Source organism: Choloepus didactylus, chromosome 10 (assembly GCF_015220235.1).
Source record: "Choloepus didactylus isolate mChoDid1 chromosome 10, mChoDid1.pri, whole genome shotgun sequence".
Taxonomy (NCBI): Eukaryota; Metazoa; Chordata; class Mammalia; order Pilosa; family Megalonychidae; genus Choloepus; species Choloepus didactylus.
The window spans coordinates 28,249,827-28,271,607 of NC_051316.1; the positions used below are offsets into that span (position 1 = coordinate 28,249,827).

Consider the following 21,781-nt stretch of genomic DNA (forward strand, 5'->3'; position numbering starts at 1 on the left):
GCTCTTTCCGTCCCTATTCCCCCAACCCATCCCCCCTCCATCACCCACACAACAGATGCAGCTGAACAGCCTGGAGAGACCACGTGCAATTCCCTCTGCCTGTCAGTCTTGTCTATTCATTTTTTTGCCCACCAATTTTATGAAAAACACTGCAATACGACTAAAGGAACAAGACGCAAAAAAATTGAATACACGATTCCATCGTTAGAGGCAGAACTTACTGATCACCTCTGTGATCCCACTGCCATCTCCCCAACACGCAGTGAGCATCCCAAGAAGAGAGTGTCTTCATCTTTATAAGCTACAGCAAAATGCACACTGTAATATGGTCTATAAGCTGTACACATTATATTTGTTGTATTAAGGAATGAATTATGCTTAGCCTCTTTGAATCTGGCTCTTGCACAGACATAAAAAGTAAACAATATAAAAGTAATACAGTATAAAAATAAGGATAAAACAAAATTCATCATACTGTATTGCAGAAAAGCTCAGACACAGGGGCCACCCATAAAGGCAGAACCATCATCTTTGTTTAGAGCTATATTCACTACCTCTCTTTTCATTATATATCAGAGAAATATAAGTCTATAAAATGAGCATTTATTCCTATGGAAACTCCAAATCCTCCTGACACTCAAAAACAAGAGACATAGAGCAGTATTCAACTCTAAAATATTAACTGAGTTATAACAGTACCAAGCGCACAAAGTTATATCCACTGTGGGAATCATAATCTTGAATTTCCTGCTATCTAAGATGATTCTTTCTCTAGATTGGGAGGTTCATTCTATTTTCTGGACTCTTAACAATATTGTCTTTCTACTACTCTTCTTTTTAAATTGATCCCATATACTGGAGGATGTTGTGATTTGCCTGAGCCTCTAACCCACAAAGCTGTCCTATAAGGAGATGGATTTCCCAGGGAAAATAATTTTATTAGACCTTTATAGAGCTATTTTGGACTTTTTAAGGAAGAGATCTATTGATTTGACTTTACAGCTGTTGAATGAATTTAAGATGCATCTTCAAAATAACTGGGAAAATTGAAATGGTGGTTTATGGATTCCTATAATACATTAGGAGAAATCTTATTTTTACTGACATTAATTACAATATAGTTGTCTTGCCTAGGCTGCCATCTTTACAGACCAGACACAGTAACAATTTCAGGCTTGACCTAGCCTTTCTCCTCTCCTCTTCTCCATTAGCCACATCCTTCTTCATTCAATCCTGGGATAATCATGACCTCCAGAAAAAAAAAAAAAAAGTGGTTTTCACCCAAATAAATATTCCAGGTATGGGAGATGAAGCTCAGAAAGTCATTGAAAACCAAAAATGAAAGCTGCTTTTCTTTCACTTGCAAAACATACAAAAACAGATAACAGGCTGAAAAATGTAGATACATATCATGGACCCAAAGTGACCCCAGGCGTAAGACAATTTAGCATGGAGCTTACAGTTATCTTGGTTATTAAGTCAGATGGTAAAGGCCATTATATAAGAACTTTCTCATTTTCATTATCTTGCAGCCCACCTGGGGGTAAAAGGTATCTTCTGAGAGCCCATCCTCCATATTTTGTCCCTTTCCCTTCATCTCATGGTAGTTTTGGTATCCAGTTGCCAAGTTCCCCTCCTAACCATCAAAGATTCCTTCCCAGAAAAGCTTTTCAAAAATTCTTCACATTTTTCACTTTAATGTGAATCAGCTGCTGCTGATTCTTTCAAAGGTATTTGCATTCTGGGCCATAAGCCATATTCTTATTATGGACTGAAAAGTTTTCTCCTCATGAAGGACTTCTTGACTTGAAACTGCAGATGAGGGTGATCTTTTGGGGGCAGGGTGACCGGCCCTTTTGAAACTGTCCAGAATCCAGATTTTAAATGATGAACCAAACTCATATAGAATTAAGAAAATGGATGTTACATTTGTGTCCAGGGTTTCAATTAGTTTATTTTGTGTGCATGTTTTAATTTTTAATTTGCTTTGAAGTTAATTTGCTTTGAAATTCAGAGACTGTGTATTAATATTTGCCTCACTAGGTGTTGGAAGCAAGCAGTGTGGTGAGAATCTTCCCTGAAGTAAGTAAAACCCTCAAAAGCAAACAAGCAAGCCTAGAAACACATACATTATGTTTTTTTTTTTTTTTTTAAAGAAAAGGAACAACTTTTGGGTTGAAGTGGACCTTATGCATTTTAGCTTATGTCTGAACTGTCAAACAAAGAACCTTTGGAAAAGGGGACAAGAGGCTGGGGAATAACTGAGGCAGAAAGGAAATGACCAGTGTAGATGTACTTATGAAGAATTTTTTTACAACTGCCAATTTAGCTGTGATTATAAGCTAAAGCATTGCCATCCAATAGAACTTTCTGCCACGATGGAAATGCTCTGATCTATATTATCCAATATGGTAGCCATTAGCCATTTGTGGCTATTGAACCTTGGAAATCTGGCTAGTGAGACTGAGGAAGGGAATTTTAAATTTTATTAAATTGTATTAATTTAAATGTAATTTTAGATACCCAAGCATGGCTAGTGGTTATCCTATTGGACAGTGCAAGTCTAACACTATCATTGCTTTATTATGTAATTTCAAGAGTACTTTGTACCACTAAACTCTCTCCAGGAAAAACTGATGGTGCTCCTAATACAATAGGGCTCTCCAGCTGCAAACAGTTTATTTACTAAAAACACAATTTATAACTCACTCCAGCGCCCACTCTAACCCACCACCCAAAGTACCCAAGATTGGTGGCACTTGTTTCTCCAGCCTGCAAAGCCGGCCTCTGGAATAAATGACTGACTCACCCTCATCCAGAGGAAGCTCCTCTTCCTGCTCACAGGGGGAAGGCAGCAGGGGCTGCAGGGGCTCCATGTTAATGATGAGCTGTTTGTTCAAGGAGTGGGAACTGCGGCTCTGAGTAATGTTGGTTCTGCAAACAGACACAAGCCAGATGGTGTTGGTTTCCAAGATCCATTGCAAATGCTGACCGCTCCATCTCACCCAAGCTGGAAACTGCCTTAGACACACACAGTGGACTAGGCCAGTGGTAAAGACAACTTAACACTCAAGGCACACTGCACATTTTATTCTTAAGGTCCTGGCAAAATGTCCATATGTTCAAAGAATGCAATAAGGTGAAAGAAAGTGTATTTCCCCGTATGTCATCAGACTTTGGTGTGCTAGGTGACACCACGAGTACTGAAGAAAGGAATGGTTAAAAAAAGTCTTGGGAGGCAGGTATCGATGAACTAGATATGCAGAAATGTGAATGAAGGGCATGGCTCAAACTAATTTAAATAAACAACAACAACAAAAACCCCACCAGACAGATGGCACAGATATTCTAGTTTCAAGCTACCTTTGTGTTGCAAGACATTCAATGTTTAATATCAAAGTTTAATATTCCAACTCAAATTCATGCCCTTCTCACCAAGCAGCCAGGAACCCAGCTCAGTTTTCTTTCCTTTGGAAGAGAGCACATATGTGTGTCAGTGGCTGTGATGGGCAGTGGACGGCAAGGAAGCTGTGCAGGTGTCTTATGAAGACTATTGGCTGGCCGCCATCTGCACTGCCTGCTGTGGGAGAACAGCTGTTCTCCCTGACAGATGGGGAAGCAGGGTGCCTGCAGGGTGATTTTGAGCACTATTCCTCTACCCATGTTTCCTGTCAAAACCAACTCATCCTTCAAAGACCATGTGAAAGGCGTCCTTCCCATTGAAGCCTTTCTGGATTGTACCTTACAACTCTCTCTCCCTCTCTCTCTCTCTCTCTCTCCCCCCCTTATTTCACGACTCTCCACATCTGTCCCCTCTGTCTTTCTGTAATTATTGGTGCACTAATCAGGCCCCACCCTGGCTAGGTAGGAAACACCTTTGTGGGTGCTTTATAGTACCCAATTGGCACCTTGTTAAGGGGCATTCAGCTCTGAGATGGAAGTAAACCCAATGCAGTTCTGGCTTGACACAAACTGCCATGTTGGGCTGGCACAGGGTGTCCCCCTGGCCAGTTGACAGGACTGCCATATAGCACAGACATTTCTGTTGGGCATGGGGGCAGAAGAGCAGGATGCCATTAGCACCCATGAATTAGAAAGCCCCTCACCCCACACAGTTAGCACCAGCTGGGAAGGAAGTATGAGGACTACTTAACCATGTAGTCCTTTTCTCCATTATTTCATTCCACAACCATTCATTTTGCACCTGATATGTACCAGACAGTCTAGCAGGTTCTGGGGACCCGGGGTCCTTGCCTTAAGGAGCTCACTTTCTTGAACCCTGACTTTCAAACTTTTTCATTTGAGACACACATTAAGAAATACATTATATTTCATGACCAAGTACACACACACACACACACATGCACATACATGCACATGAAGACACACAACTGAAACAAATGTTTTATGCATCAACAGTAACCCTTGCTACGTGAGATTCCCTGTGCTTTCTTTTTCTTCTAATTGTTTCATTTTGCTTAAAGTGCTGGTCTTGACCACTATTTTTAATTCATGACCCACTAATACACTGCAATCAGTTGGAAAAGCCCTCATCTCATGGGGGAAGACTGATGGTCAAGGCATGCACTGCAGCAGACTGTCCCTTGGGAGCACTAGGGAGGGACACCTGACCTTGCCTTGAGTGAGGGGAGGGGTGGTCAGGGAAGCCCTCCCATGGGAGTCCTGGAGAGCGTGGTGGAGTGTGTCAGGGAAAGAAGTGGGGACGGGGATTCCTTGCAGAGAGAAGGAAGGAAAAAGGAACAAGGAGGAGATTAAAAGGTACCATGAGCGGTTGCTTTTTTATTGTGAGGGGTTTTTATTTCTGGAGCATCCACAGGTTTCCTCTGGTCCAGTGGCTGTTCACAATGTGACTCTAGCTTTGCAGAGCCCAATGTACAGCCATGGTTGCATGGACCATGTGACATTCTGACCTCTAAAAAGCCAAACTATCCATTCTCGCACAAACTGCAACAGTCAATCTACCCAACCTGAGTCAATCTACCCCATCTCTGGCCATCTAGCCAGGTGAGCTGGAAGCTGTTCCTATCCCTCAGAAATCATTGCTTATGCTACAAGGATGAGCCTTTAGTGAGCCTTTATGGAAGGTCTTTTGCTGTCCAACAGCACTCTTCAGCCCAACACTCTTCAGCTAGAGATATCAAGCATCCTATTGCCCCACTCACTGCCCCACGACACAATGTCCAGACAACCAGAGGTCACCTCACAGGTGTGAGCCTGCCTTGGCATTAGATGGTCAGGAGGATATTGACCTGTCCCCTCCTCTCACATGCTGCTGCTGTGTTGTAGCAGAGGCCAATGGTCAGTGTCACGCCATCATGGGGGTGAGGGAGTGGGAAAACATCTAGGGTAGACCAGATAACCCCAAACATAGGTCTCAACCCCAGGATGTAAAATCTTGACTGATTCTTGATTCAAAGACTTGGAGAGTCTTTCTGTGATTCAGAGATGAACATTATGTCTCTGATAAATACAAATCTCAGAGATAAATCCAAAGGTGCCTACAACTAGGGGTTTCCCTGGGGCACAAAGAATCCAGGGCTCCAAGCTTTGGTGTCAGCCACTATGAAGACTTGTGGGAAAGATTAAGCAAACTTAGAATCAAAATTCACATCTCCCACCTTTTCCAACAAACTTTAGACTTTTTTTTTAAACCTAATTCTCTCCTCACAATCTTTTTAAAGGTACTAACTAATCCAAGTTTCCTCAATTATTTATTCAAATCAGAAGCTGGAGAGGACAAACTCCCCAAGAGCAACTGAAAGTGACATTTTGGAGAGAAGCTGAAGCCTAGAGAGGAACATACTGGGAGAAAACCATTTTGAAACCAGAACTTTGGAGCGGACACCAGCCACGTGCCTTCCCAGCTAACAGAGGTTTACCGGATGCCAATGACCATGCTCCAGTGAAGGTACCCGATTGTTGATGCATTACCTTGGACACTTTATGGCCTTAAGACTGTAGCTATGTAACCAAATAAACCCCCTTTTATAAAAGCCAAAAAAAAAAAAAAAAAAAAAAAAAAAAAAAATCAGAAGCTGACCGTGCAGGTTACTTTAATGATTAATATAATACCAGAATTGGAAAGGCCCTTTTTTAGTTTACAAAGTGCTTTGGTATATACACTTTACCTCATTTGATTTTCTCAATGGAACTGTGAGACAGGCAAGAAAAATATTATATTTACATATGGGGAGCTGAGACTCAGTGAGGCGATATAACTTCACTAGAGATGCTTAGACAGGCAGATCCAGGACTCAACCCAGGTCACCTGGTTCCCACCTCGATGCCTTTTTCCACACACGGCACTGCCTTTCTTTATGACTTCATCCTGCCATACCCGGGAGGACTCTGGTCACGACCCCGGAAGTCCTGCTATGGGTGGCTGTATGTGGTCCCACCGTATCAGGCAGTTTTGTAATGGGTGTTGCAGACACCTGCCCTTTCACCTGAGTTCCCAATGTAACTGCTTCCATGGCTGGGTCTCCTCGGGACAGGCTGCGAAACACACCAGGTTTCTCCACCCTCAGGACCCATCCATCAGCTGACTCACTTTGCAGCCCATTCATGTGAGCTCTCTGGGCAGAGAGCAGGTTCCAAATGAGACAGTTGCTAAGACCTCTACTGAGGTAGAAAGCTTTCCTTGGGGAACTGTGAATACATTCTAATACTGGCTTTAAAAAATGGAAGCATAAAAGAGGTTCATGGTATTCCTTCACTGCTTCTTGAGGGAAAAGGAAGTGGTCCTGGCCTGTTACCAAACCTCCAAAAACTCCATCATAAGGGCTTATTAAAATAATAATGGACATATCAGATTTTAGCTTTCCATTTTTGGATGAGAGAGAACAATAATATCACCTTCTCACATCTGTATAGCAATTTATAATTTTCAAAGGACTTTATTTTAATCCCCATAACAAAACCTAGAAGTCAGGCCAAGCAATTTTATGAATCTCATTTTATAGATGAGTGAACTGAGAATCTGAGAAGTTACGTGACGTATCCAAGGCCACACAGCTAAAGAGCAACACAGCCAACACTAGAATCTCCTTCATCACTCCCAGACAGGTGCTCAATTCCAGTAAAAAGTGCTGCCTCTAGGTGTCCCTCAGTGGTGGCTGCTATGCCCAGGCATCTTGTGCAACCAGTCCTGGGTTCATTGAGCTATATCCCCTCTGCCTCACGGGGCCTCTGGGATGGGTGGGTGAATCTCATACAGTAGCCAACTGGGTGAGGCTTTGCTTGAGGATCTTGTCCTCAACAAAGATCAGTGGGCTAACATCAGAGTTAGCTTCCATCCCTCTTGTTGAAAAAAATAAATAAAAATATCCAAAACGTTTTTCTCAGTCTGTCTCTCTCTATATACACATACATCACAGCTTAAGTGGGAGTCTACAAACTTGCCATGCTCTGAAGAGTAGAATCCCAACTGTGTGGAAAGTTAGCTGAGGTCATTTCATCTTGGCCTTATCTTCACCATTCCAGATTAGTGGACATCTCTGAACAACCCTGTGCTGGTTTGAATGTATTATGTCCCCCAAAATGCCATTAGCTTTGATGTAATCTTGTGTAGGCAGACGTATCAGTATTAATTAGACTGTAATTCTTTGAGTGTTTCCATAGAGATGCGACATACCCAACTGTGGGCAATGACTCTGGATAATTTCCATGGAGGTGTGACCCCATCCATTCAGGGTGGGTCTGAATTAGTTCACTGGAGCCCTATATAAGCTCAGACAGAAGGAGAGAGCTTGCTACAGCCAAGAGGGACACTGAAGAATGCACAGAAGCTAAGCTACAGATGAGAGACAGTTTGAAGACAGCCGTTGGAAGCAGACCCTTGCTTCAGAGAAGCTAAGAGAGGACAAACACCACAAGCACAACTAAGAGTGACATTTTTGAGGAACTGCAGCCTAGAGAGGGACGTCCTGGGAGAAAGCCATTTTGAAACACAACCTAGGAGCAAGCAGACACCAGCCATGTGCCTTCCCAGCTAACAGAGGTTTTCCGGACAACATTGGCCATCCTCCAGTGAAGGTACTCGATTGCTGATGTGGTATCTTGGACGCTTTATGGTCTTAATATTGTAACTTTGTGACCAAATAAACCCCCTTTATAAAGGCCAATCCATCTCTGGTGTTTTGCATCCTGGCAGCATTAGCAAACTAGAACAACCCCAGAGGAAGACAACTCACTAATACACTCACTTTTGACAAGTCACAGCAAAGAAGGCAAAACAATTTGAAAATAAAATAATTGTTCAAGAGATATAATTTCCTACCATGCAACTGGCTAGTGGGAAGTAACAAGAAGTTGCTAGCATGAAGTTGCCAGTTGCCGTGGCCATGACTATAATGCTGCCTTTTGGGAGAGGTCGGGACCCGGGGCAGAACCTTGGACAGATCTCCAAGCTAAGAAAATTGCAGAGGTGCTGCTGCCTTCCCATACTTCTGTTTCATGCATTCATTCAACAAATATTTATTGAGTTCCTATTATTGTTGACTGTAATATCTTGTGGGCTTTTAGAGGAGTCCATAAAAAAGGTAACCATACATTGATTGCTACCTTAGAATGTGTCTACTTCCCATCCTTCTGCAGCTTTTCACTGCTGCCCCTCTTTTCTCTTTTCTACCACCAATTATCTTGAGCTTGGCTCTTCAAAGTGTGGTCCAAGTGTCCACTGATACGGCCATTGTCTGTGAGCTCCTTAGAAACACAGAATCTCTAGTCTCACCCCAAACCTCATGAGCCAGAATCTGATTTTAACAGGATCTCTGTGCAAGTTAACGTTTGAGAAACCCTGATCTAGGAAGCCTGAGTTCCCATAAATTTATAAATGCAAACCTCAATTGAAAAAAGAAGTATTTTTTGAAATTCCTTTCTGATATCATTAACCACCCAAGAGATAGTAACTATGGGACTCTGGGAAACTCTTATTTTTTTTGGAATATGTCTCCCTAAAAGAATATTGTTAAAATCAGTCTCCTGCTTTGTGTTTGTACCATCAAGAGAACTCCCCCAGCATTGAGTAGTAGTATTTTTGTTTTTTAAAGATCAAACACTCAAGCTTCAAGCTGGAAGAATAAAATCGAAGCTGAAGCACATGGGTACAGCTCTGCCTCCCAGCTTCTTAGAGAATGCCAAAGGATTCCAGGGTTTCAGGTGCCTCAAAGAACAGAGCTCAGCCCTCAGAAGCAGGACAGCCGAGTTCCAGTCTTGGCTCTGCCACCCAAGATTTATGACCTTGGATAAATCACTCAGCTTTTCCAAGACTCCAGTTTCCTTGTCTATAAAAATAGAATCATTGAATTAGGCAAACTCTGAGGTCATTTCCAACTCAAAGGCTCTGGAAAGTTCAAATATAATGTTTTATCATTTCTTCCTGCAGAATTTGAGGCAGGGGAGAAGGAGGTCTATATAGACTATTCTCATTGATTCTTAGACTGTAAGACTCACAAGTATTGCAACAGGTGCCCCTAGCTAAGGGTCTCCAGCTTCCCTCCCTCACAGTTTTCTCCTGCTTCTCAGAAGAGACTGCTTTTGCAGACTCACACATGATGGCTTCCTATCAGGTCATGCAGAAGCAGGAATGAATTTGAATTATTCTCTCTGTACACATCTGTGCGGGATTTCCGGCCTGCAGCAGCTGTGCTCCCTTGGGTCGGGGTGAGGTATGGCCTGGAGGCCCACCAGGCTGGCTGAGCAGTACTTCTTCCTGCCCAACAACCCCAAGTAACCAGGGGAAGAGGCCCCCAGTTCACCAGGTCACCCTGGACATTGAGGATTCTTGACAAATCTAGGCATAAAGTTGACTTCTCTAAGTTCCAAAGATGGGTAAGAAAGGGCAGGTGCTAACCAGTGTGGGGGAACTTCCTAAAGAGGATCATTTATGGTTATCTTGACTTAAAAAGGGGGAGAATCATGGTAAGTTTGCTCAGCTTTAGGTACTTAGCATGTTTGAGGTTAAGGATGTATAATGACTTGTGTTCACTGTGTGACGTAAAGTCCAACACAGACAAGAGAATATTTAATCCTAAGCATTACCAAATATTGTCACCTTAATTAAGATGTGTACCCTTGAACCAATAATGATTAAGTTCCTCATTCCTCTGAGTGGCCCTTGGGAGTAAGTGGGTCATTCAGAGGTGCACTCCCTCTCAAGTGAAGTAGCCAGGAGGGAGCCGAGCCAATTGGAACCGGCAGGAATGGAAAAGAATTCCGAGAAGACAGGCTGGGAGACGGCATGGCCTCACACGCACCCTGCTTGTCCACATGATGCTCTGAGGCCAAACCAAGCCTATGACTCTCCACAGAACAAGCAAATACGTTGGGAATCCAGCAGCTCCCAGGCCAGGGGTCAGCCAAATCCATCTCAAGGAGAATTCTGGGACAATGAGAGTACTGTGCCTGGACCAGAGCCAAAAGACGATGTAGGGCTGGGCAGCAAGTGCCATTCCTTCCTTTTCTGTTTCGTATACCCACATGGTAGGTTGAGTTATGTACCCCAGCAAACACACACCCTTAATCTCAATCCCATTCCTGTGGGTGTGAACCCACTGTAAACAGGACCTCTTGACGAAGCTATTTTTAATTAACTGGATGAGGGTGGCTCTTAATCCAGATTCCTAGAGGCCTTTGTGACCAGATCCCAAGAGTCACAGAGGCCGTAAAGGAGAGGACATCGCCGTGTGACAGGAGGCAGATATGCAAGCAAAGGAACCCCAAGGATTGTTGGCAGCCAGCCTGCCAGAACACTACGAACCCCAGGGGTCTCTAGACTCTGAAACCATGCATCAGTAAATCCCTGTTGTTCAAGCCAATCCATGGTGTGGGATTTGTGACAGCAGTCAGGAAAACTAAGACACCCCAATATTATTTACGTGCCGGATGTCACTACATGCAGGAAGGTTACAGAGGATTTGGAAAAGCCAGGCTTTCAACTCCTCTGCCCACCCCAGAAACTACCCGAGCCCTCGGGCCCACCCACTCACCTGTGCACCTCAGGGGGCTCCCTCTGGATTTTGGAGCTTGCCTCCACCACCTCTTTGGCAACTTTACCACTGCAAAAGGTAGAAACACAACATCTGTGCACAAACTCAAAGAGCAGAGGGGGCAGAGTGTATGAACATGTCAATTTTTTTTTATACTTCACAGTGGTTTAACCCAGCTCTAGGAAGCCACTGTTTCTAGTGTTCCATGTGGGGAGGTTACTGTGGAGTCTAAGGAGCCCCATGAGCAGAAAAGGTAAGTGGGGTGAAAAGAAAAAGACTAAAACAGTGGCACAAGCCAAAATGCACTACTCAAAAGCAAAATATTCAAACGTAATTGACTGTCCCTACCCCAACCCCACCCTCAGAATGGAAGCAATAGTACCCACCTATATCGAAATCTACTTCCTTTAAAAAATATCTTGCTGCTTGACATGGTCTTGATTTGACTGGATTTTGCATACCTTTAAGAAAAAAGCAAGATAGAGGTGGTAATGACATTGAAAAGTACAAGTAGGACATATTACACAGCTGTGGTCATCCGATCATTTTAACTGCAAGAAGGAAATACATCTTATATTGTGACTCGGCACACACAAAAAACTGAAAGAAAAGTTTCATTTAAAAAAATGGTTACTTTTGCTATCTGTGTTGCAATCTGACATTTCTTATGCTATGTCCTGCCATATTTTTAAGAATCATGTCCCACACGTTGGATTTCATATCACTTTACTGGGAGGTGGTCTGCAGAAAAAGCCAGGGTATTGATTAGAAGGTATTCCTTCACAATTTCTATTTGAAAGCTATTTCATGGCATTTTTGACAGGGCATCTAGTTCATCAGTGCTGAGAGCACTTTCTTGCTTGTAACACTGCTGCAGAAAACAGCTTCCCAGCAATATAGGTCACTGTGTCACAAAGACACAGTGCCCAGGGGAGCGAGCAAGGGGCCATGTCGCCATGGAAACGGGTCGCCGGCCTCTGTGTGTTCTCTGCTTCAGTCACCATGACCTGGTGCCCTTTTGAAAGAGCCAGCACTGGTGGATGACTAAGATGCATGAGGAACGAGAAGCCAGCCAACCACTGATTCAGCACCACGAAGGCATACCCGTAAATCAGAGCAAAACAACAACACTCGGAAAAACAATCCAGAACACAAGCCACAGGAGGCTGCCCACAGGGCACTAAATTAGTGTTACAGCCGAGGCTGCCTCCATGCCAGCCATGTTCAAAGTCTTATGCAGCTAAAGCCAACAAGTTAGAAAGAGCAGATCTTCCAGACTCCAAGATCATTTTAAATGATAGCCACGAAATCTTTAAAGGGGAAAAAAAGACAAAAAAAAACACCACATAACCGGCTATACAAAATTCTGAGCCAAGACATGCACACAGCCAGGGCCCCAGCTAGTATTTCCGCACGGGCAGTGATCGCCAGCCTCAAGAAGCCATCATCCATCCAGGCTGCAATTACTGAGCATTTGCTACCATGTTCTGTGCCCCCAGCTAAACACAGGAACATGCATGATCTCTGCATTCACAGAGTGTGAGGTCTAGGGGGGATGGAGATTCATCTAACACCATGCAAAGGAATGTAAATTACCAGCCCTGGTGCTGCTATGAAAGAAAAGATGCAATGAGAGCTTGGTGGGGAGGGGAGGCTGCTGATCTAGTGCAGGAGAACAGGGAAGGTGCCCTGAGGAAGGGGTCCGGGGTGGGAAGGTGATTACAGGGAGGGCAGTGGTGGGTGTTCCTGGCGGAGACCCAGCTGGTCCTTTGGCATAACAGAGCATTCAAGGAATTAAAAATAACACCAGAAGTGCATTTCCCCCAGGCTATTGTTGTTGTTACCCTGTGAGTATATGGGGGAAGGGAGTGGGGAGGGAGAAAAGAGGATTTTTTTAAATGAAGAAAGAAAAACAGAGTGGAATAAGGCGAACGTGGAGAGATAGCTAGAGTCAAATTTTGCAGAAGCTGGCCGTAAGTTGCCCTTGATAAGAATGGTGGTCTCTGCCAACAAACAATGGAAAGCCATTGCAGCACTCATTGCAAAGAACCATGCCCCATCACCTCTGTAAACAGCATAAATGAGGAGAAAGGCACTAACTACAAATGGTAAGCACAGCTGGAAGGGCAGGGTTGGAAAGCAGGCCCGGGGAGCACCATTACTTCAAAGCAGGGGCCCAGAGAGGATGGCGCTAGAGTTCCCAGGAAGCTGGGAGCATCTAAGGTCCACAGCCTGGGGTCCCAGCACCTGGGACAGGAAAGCCAGGCTGTAGGCCTGAGCTTCTTTGCAGACCACACCCAGTCAAGAGGATCAAAATCGCCGGCAAACCACACTGAGCCTCCTTCTGTGCAGACACGCCTGCTCTATGCCCGTCTGCCCCCGAGCACTAGAGAGCTGTGGGGCTCGTCCCATTATCTACTGAAACTGGGAAAAGGACAGCCAGCTTCCTTCCCCATCTGCATGGTGGTGGTTGTTTCTGAGACAACAGAGGTGAAACCCTGCAAAGAAGTTTCTGCTTTGCTGTTATTTATTTTCTTTTGGCTCTAGGTTCCCAAAGATCATGGGGAAACACCATCGGTTAAAAAGGAAATGAAGGAGAGCCTTAATAGGGGATTTTGAAACTCAAGAGCTACCTGATCCTAAAAGGGATGTGGCACAAGCCCAGCAGTTACACAGTCGGCCTCCACCGGGTCACGGGGATTCTTACCAGGGGGAGATGGGCAGCTCTTTTTCCACTGGTTCAGACTCATCTCCCTCCCTTCCAGGCCTTTAGGAGACCTCTTCCTTCTCCTTAGACACAGACCTGCCTCTTGGTGGGAGGCCTCTGAGCTGTACTGTATCCATAGAAAACCCCCAAGTACCTCAAGAAAAACAGGTCAGAACACACATTCTACGGGGAGAGTGAAGAGCTGACTGTTTACGATAAGAGCTGGCAGCTGACAGCGCCTGAGGATTATTTATGTCACCTGATTTGCTCAGAGAGGCTCTTCCCGGAGCACTGCTGCCAGTTCCCTGCCCCTCCCAAGCGTCCAGGTGGACTCTGAGAATGTTTCAGAGATAGTTAATGGAATTTTAACAGAGGAGTTTATTTCGAGGGTTTGATGAAGCTAAACCCTCTGGGAATTGCAAAAAAGAGTGTAGGAGGGAGGGAAGTGGACAGGAGGAAGAGAAAGGTGGCTGAGTTAAAGTACCAGAAGCCAGGAGTTCCCACACCTGGCCATGCAGCTGCAGCACCTGGAGGAGATGCTAAAAACACCTGTTCTCAGGCTTGATCACTAGAGGTTCAAATTCAGTAGGTCTGGTGAGGGGCCCAGGAATTTGCATTTTTATTAAGCACCCCTATATGATTCTGAAGAGCCCATCATCCACTTGCATTTGAGAACGTCTGTCTCCCCAAATTCTCCTTGGATCACCCAAGAGGTGCTTCTGGCTGGATGAACTTGGTCATGTGACCTAGCTTTTCCAAGCCTCTTTTTCTCCATGTATTTTTAAAAGGGGGAGGGTGTAGAAATACCTAATTCATAGGGTTCTGAGGAAGGTTAAGTGAGATTAAATGATTTGAAAACACCTGGTCTGGTACCTGCTCATTATATAACATTCTCCCTCCCTCCCTTCCTTCTTACCTGCTTTCATTCCTCCTTCTTTCCTCCCCAACATCATTCTCAAACCAATTCATTTCCTTTTCACTACCAAGTTACCAAAGCAAATCCTCTAAATCACAGCGATTCCAGGGAATGGTGTTAAACACTCTGAAAGCAAATAAAAGAACTTGATGCTCTACTTCCAGCAGAAATGCCCCCGGCATGCTGTTTACCAGGGTCTCACATCAACACACCCAGAGGAAAAGTCGTCTTCCCATGGGAAGTGATGAATTCACACCCTAGTTAACATAGCAATTCTCTCTCCTCCTGCCTTTTCTCTTCATCCCTCCCTGCCTGCCTTCTACCCACTTCTACCTCCAACTCTCCATCAAAATCCCAACACAGAAGCTTTGACTCTTCTCAAACATCTGACCTCATAGAGAAATCCAGACAGTTCCAAATTGACACACACCTGACTTGGGAACATCTGTGTATGCAAACAGTGACCTGTTCAATTGTCACCTTCTGCTGCTGATGATCTCCATGTCCTCTATATACCCCCTCTCTCCCTGCAAACACACACAGAGCTGCCACTGTGCCCAGAGCCCCATTCTCACGACAGTCCTGGCATTGGAGCTGTGTGTTCACAAGGTAACGTATGAGAGCCCTCGGAGCAGTGCATGGAACATGCAAAGTGTCCACTGCATGTCAGTATTGCAAGATGGTGCAGTAGCACATCTCCGCACGCCCCAGCCTCCAGCTTCTACACAGGTACCTGTTACTATGGAGGCTGGGGATGGGGATCAGGCAAGGTGCTGGGGGGACACTGGACAGTACCCAAGAGACCACCACTAGAATTAATAATACAATTTCTCATTGAAATCATGGTTCACAGCTTCTAGAGCAAGTGTAACAATAACAGCTGCCATTACTGAGCCCTGACTACGAGCCGTGCACTGTCGCAACCACTTTAAGTACATGAATCCACTTGATCCTCACCACACCCACACCCAGGAGGAAGCAATCCACACTTTTAGGCAAAGAAACTGAGGCATAGGGGGCTTAAGTCACTTAAAACCGTGGTCACATGATAGAAGCTGGAGGAACCAGGCTACAAACCTGGGACTGCTGATGTCTGTGCATAATGATGATGCTTTAGACAGACAGGTTCTCAGACTTTAGTGAGCTTCAGAATCGTCTGGAGGTTTTTTTAAACACACATTTCTGATTCAGTGAAGTCTGAGGTGGGGGTCAAGAATCTGCATTCTAACAAGTTCCCAGGTGGTGCCGATGCTGTTCCAGGGCCCACACTTAGAGAATCACCGGATTAGAGCAATGTTCTCTACCCCAGGCTGTGCATTAGCTTCACTGGGGAAATCCTTATTATTACCGATACCTAGAATTTTCATCTGAAATATGGATTTTTTAAATAACAGTTTTATTGAGTTATAGTTCAATTCACTTACCATAAGTGGCTTTTAGTATGTTCACAAAGTTGTACATCGGTCAGGACTCTCTGATTCCAAAACATTTTTATCATCCCAAAGAGAAACCCCATACCTATAAAGCAGTCACCTAGCATTCCCTCCTTCCCCCAGTCCCTGGCAACTGCTAATTTACTTTCTGTCTCTATGGCTTTGCCTATTCTGGACATTTCATATAAATGGAGTCATACAATATGTGGCATTTGTGTCTGACTTCTATCAAAAATTCACTCTTTTTGTAGCCAAAAATATTCCATCATATGGATACACCACATTTTATGTATCCATTCATCAGTTGATGGATATTTGGGTTGTTACCACTCTTTAGCTATTATGAATAAAACTGCTGTGAACATTTGTGTACAAGCTTCTGTGTGGACACAGTTCTGATTTAACTGGGTCTGGGAGAGGCCCACTCATGGTATTCTTGTAAAGCTCCCGCAGGTGAGGGTTGAGAGCCGCTGGTTCAGAACCTTATTACTCAGAGTGTGGTCCTTGGACCTGCAGCACCAGCAGCCCCTGGGAGCTTATTAGAAACAGGGGCTCTCATGCCCCAACCCAGACTTCCTGAATTAGAATCCACATTTCAACATGATCTCCAGGGGTTCCATGTGCCCTCTGAAGTCTGAGAGGAACCAGTTTAGGAGCTAGTCTGGGCTCTGATCTACCAAGCGTAATAGCGTCCTCTGACAAAATGCACACAGAACTCCGTTTATTTATTTATCAGGGACTGCCTTTCTCCCTGCCTGAAATTCCACATGAAATGTAGGGCAGAGAGGGTGTCACCTGGGTCCCCTGGGATGCCCAGGGCCTGGCACGGTGCACAACCCAGGTGAGAGAGAAAGACGTGTTGACTCAAACCTCGGTGAGCCCCTGGCTCCCTCCAGGTGTTCAGTGAGCTTTCAGGGAGTTGCCCAGAAATGGGGAAAACTCACCCTGTGGGGGTGGCAGCACCTGGAAACACATGGCGTAAAGGGAGCTCCGACGTGGTGACTGTCTAAGTCTGTCTCAGGGATCCCCTGAGGTTCTGAAGCGGGAGGGACTATCAGAGTTCCTGTGTCTGTGCTCCTTTCCCAGGCAGCAGATCTCAGAACCAGCGTTTCAACCCAGATGGGTAGCCCAGACTAGGAGTCAGCCAGCACACAGTCATCCCTTAAAAGCACACAGGGGAATTCAGAGTCCTCCCTGTTCCCATGGCAGGTGAAGTGAAAAAGAGGAGGGAACAAACCACCTCCAAGCCAGGAAACAAGATCGGGGCCTTGCCATGCCAGCCAAAACCAGGAAAATGCAGTGCCAGGCTGACAGAGCTGGAGGCAGAGCCAGGACCTCACGGGAAAGGGGTGGGAGCAGTGGAGGAAATGGGCACACGCCCCTTAAGTTAACAAGATCAGAGTCCTCTGGAATCAAAGGGGTTGCTGAGCTTTGCATCCAGCCGACGTTCAGAAAACTTTCATCACTAATAGAGGTGTAGTAATAAGTAGCACCAGCAGCTACCATTCATTTATCCATGGTTCATATGCCTGACAGAAATAAACCCTAAAAGGCACATATCACTCGCCTAGTTCATGGATGAAAAATACAACAGAAGCTCAAAGAGTTTAAGTGCTTTGTTCTAGGCCATATGGCTAGCAAGTGACAGAGTCGAGATTCAAACCCACGTCCATCTACTTCCAAAGCCCACACTCTTTCCACTATGCCACAGTGATCCGGGAAGCTCTGTGTTTGCATTCCAGAGCCTCCATTCTATCGATGAGAAGGCTGAGGCCGGGGAGCCCCTCAGACTTTGACCATGAGCTCACAGCTGGGTCAGACAAGCTAAATCTTTCCTTCTACGTAAGGAACAGGGATGTTTGTGGGATAATGGAGGAACAAAAGATTCTGGAACATCTTAGTGATGAAAATTGTAAGCGGTAGCCCTGGGCTCACTGAGATGGTGGTGCTGAGTGAAGACTTGGGTTGACCCTATACCACCTGTCACTTGTGCTCACAACTAGGTCTCCAGGAGCATCCGTAAGCAACAGAAAGTGTTTTCTTTGATATACCTAGTTGGCCTAGTCAATGATCCAATGATTAAGCTGACCTCTTTGCTAGCTGCCAGCTCATCAGTTTAGCCAAAATGTGCAAAACAGATTCCCCAGATTGTGTTATTTTCTGCCTCTCTTCCCTCTCTTCAGTCTTGGTTTTGCCTTGGTCCTTGACTCCTTCTACCAACTGACTTCCTCACTTGCGATAAAACAGCATGTGCAAGACAGCTAACTAATGTTTGTAAGTTATTCTTTGGTAGGGGCCATGTCATTTCACTTAAGGATCTTCAAGACTGAATTAGATTCCCTCCAAACAAGACTCAGTGAGATGGTGTTGGTGTTCTTTAGTAGTGCCAGCCCCATCCATCAACATCAGCCTACAAGACCTCTCTCCCAGGGCTGCCCACTCACCCTGGCTGTGGGCTTCTGAGCCCCAAGGTCTGTGTCCAGCCTCGTCTCTCCCCTCTCTACCCTGCTGATCCTCCACCCCAGTATGGCCTGCTCCTCCTCCCGAAGTGTTTCCACTTCCCTATCTCGTCTCTTACTCAGGCCACGATGGCCTTCCTCTACCTGAAAAGGCCTTCTACCTCCTAGTTCCCTCAGCAGCAAGATCACCCCCTCCTCTGGGGTCCCCTCTAGCATTTATTTATTTTCACCTCCCTTTTGGTCTCCATAATGACATAAAAATATCCTGAAGACTGGAAACATACCTTATGAATTTGACTCAGTAGCTATTTTTTGAATGTCTGTTCTGTGCTAGAACTTTAAGGAACACAAAGATAAACAGAAACTAGTTCTTGCCCTCAGAGAGATCAGATCTAGTTGGGGAGACAGATACATACATAAAAATTTACAATAAAATTATGTTGTGATAGGTCTTGCTTTTTGCTTTGTTTCATGACTCCATCTACCAATGCCATCTACCAATGCCCTCATCTGTGAGAAAATAATCACTCAGATTAACTAACTAAATATGTCTAAGTTAGTCTTCAACAGGGATCAGATAATTTCACTAAAGGAGAAGCAGAGGAGTTCCAAAAGCTTAGGCTCCAAAAACAGTTTGAAGTTCCTAAAAATTTAAATATAGTTACCCTATGAACCTGCAATCCCACTCCTAGGTATATGCTCAAAAGAATTGCCCACACAAAATCTTGTACACAAATGTTCATAGGAACAATGTACATAATAGTCAAAAGGCAGAAACAACCCAATGTTCATCAACTGATGGATGTATGGTATATATCCATACAATGGCATATTATTCAGCCCTAAAAAGGAATGTAGTGCTGTTACATGGTGCCACATGAATAAACCTTGAAAGCACTATGCTAAGAGAAAGAAGACAGTCACAAAAGGACACATATTGTATGATTCCATCTCTATGAAATGTCCAGAACAGGCAAATCCATAGACACAGAAAGTTGACTATTGGCTGCCAGGGGCCAGCTTGAGTTTCCGTGGGGAGATGTGGAGTGACTAATAATGGGAATGGGATCTCCTTTGTGGGTGATGAAAATGTTCTGAATCAGATAGTGGAGATGGCTGCAAAATTTTTTGAATATACTAAACAGCAGTGAAGCATATATTTTAAAAGGGTAAATTCTACCATATGTGAATTATATCTTAATTTTTTAATAATTTAAAAAAAAAAAAAAACACTTTCCGGCTCCAGCTAAAGATTGAGAACACCAAACCCTATATTTTTCCCTCCCTCAGCTTTCAAATATATGCAGAGGTCTGGACATGCTGATTTTTCAGAGCCCCACATGTATCAATTTTTACTAGTCCCCCAAAACCATAGGGGGTTATTTGATGGAGTAAAGATTCTTACAGACACTCTTGGGAAAGTGATGGTTGTGGGAAAGTCTATCAGATAAGGCATCACCTCTTCCTGTCATTCTGAGCATCACAGTATTTTATGGCTCATCTTGTCCAGGTGTTTTCAAAATATGTTCTTGATAGAGTCTGCACAAGCTTAAGGAGTTTTCTGGGACATTAGACTCTCAGTGTTCAACCTGGAAAGCCTTGGGCAAACTGAGACAACTGGTCACCCCAGCAAGCAATGGGTAAAAGGTCTCCAACTGTGGTTCCTACCTACCTACAACCACAGCTTCTCTACTGTATCTCTTTTACATATGGGTTTTTGCCTATACTTCTGTTTGAGGCTGAAAAAGAGTTTGAAAAATCAGTGTCCAAGCCATCATTCTCCTGAAGGTTCTCATCAGCCAAAGCCCAGGAGTTTCATAGACTCAGCATTTTCGGGGAGGAGCGCCTAAATTGGTTCAGACAGATCCTCAGTGTGGAAGGAGAATGAACAAAGGCCACCTGGGTGAGCTCCAGGGGTGGACGATGCTGACACCCTGGGTTGGGCAGGGCCAGGTTCTTGAGTGCATCCATCACCACTGCTTTTCCAATCAGCAAGTGGGTCTCAAAGAAGAGAAGTTGGAACTGAATGGAAAGATCCTAAATTGACCTCTTTTGAAACTGGAGAGCTTTATGGATGGTTTCTAAGACTCTGTTCTGCTTCGACTTTCTATGATCCTAGACTCTGATGGTGACCCATCCATAAACCTTTGCCTCTCATCTCCAGAAGCACATTCGAATCACACTCAGGGTAAACCAGGAGGGCCAAAAAGTATTAACTCTGCCATCTACATTAGCCCTCAACCAAACTGAATGTGGAATTGGTAGACAGACAGCCCAGCCTCTCTGCCCATCTGCTGGGAGAAATTTGAGGCATGTTCTAAAGTCTCCCAGAGTTCTCCACAGGGTTGAGCCTGATTGTGGCTTGCTTCTGGATCTCACTTCCTCATTCCCCTAGTGGTATATCAAGTGATTACATCCCAAATAAAATACATGCACTGAACTCTTTGTCTCAGGGTCTGCTTCTGGGGGCACCCAACAAAAGGTAGATCCTGTGACATGGAAATGGACATAGAAATACAGGCAGGCAGGCAAGAAAGGAGGGAGGGAGGGAAGGAGGGAGGAAGGAAGGAAGGAAGGAAGGAAGGAAGGAAGGAAGGAAGGAATGAATCACAGCCATTCTACGAGACACATCCAACGCAGAGCTCAGGACTTGCTTGGGCAACAGGGATTGGCAGTATCCCTGAACAAGGATAAAATTTATAATTCACTTAAATGTAATTAAAAGGACTAAATTAAAAAAAATGAATATGCAGCCATTTACAAAACAAAAAGGGCTCTGTGATTGCTTTTAAAACCTTATGAAATAAATGAGTAAAAGCTACTTACTTATAAAAGGCCTGGTTCTCCACCCCACACTTCCAAAGATGTTTGCAGGCAGCTGGTGTTGAAGTATGAAATGCCAACATGGCTTTTTTCTAATAAAAAAAGAACAAAACAAGAAAGGGCATATTAAGTACAGTTTATGTTTTCATGTGTTTCCTGCAGGTATTTACCTATGTATAACCTACCTCTGACCAAACAAATTTCAACTTACACATGGTGCAAATGGTACCCCCCTCCCTCACCCTTCGCAGACATCACTAATCTACCTAGGCCCTGTTTCTGATAAAAATCAGCCTCACAATCCTTCTCAACACTCCAGGCATTGACTACCCATTTATCAGAGTTGGATTCACCTAAAACTTATTTGCCTTCTTTGAACAAATAGTGGGCTGGAAACTGGGGTCAAGAAAATCTGCAAACTTACACACCTAGTC

The 21,781-nt window shown here is 44.5% G+C and overlaps 1 protein-coding gene across 2 annotated transcripts in view; it reads right to left on the minus strand.

Moving 5' to 3' along the window:
* FRMD3 (FERM domain containing 3) overlaps positions 1-21,781 on the minus strand; it is a 298,912-nt gene that overhangs the window by 37,483 nt on the left and 239,648 nt on the right. For both annotated transcript variants that reach the window (XM_037797263.1, XM_037797264.1), the window contains 4 exons: positions 21,351-21,439; positions 11,396-11,470; positions 11,010-11,078; positions 2,810-2,934 (listed from right to left, as the gene is read on the minus strand). In XM_037797263.1, coding sequence (XP_037653191.1) covers positions 2,810-2,934; positions 11,010-11,078; positions 11,396-11,470; positions 21,351-21,439 — 358 coding nt within the window. The remainder of the gene's footprint in view (positions 1-2,809; positions 2,935-11,009; positions 11,079-11,395; positions 11,471-21,350; positions 21,440-21,781) is intronic.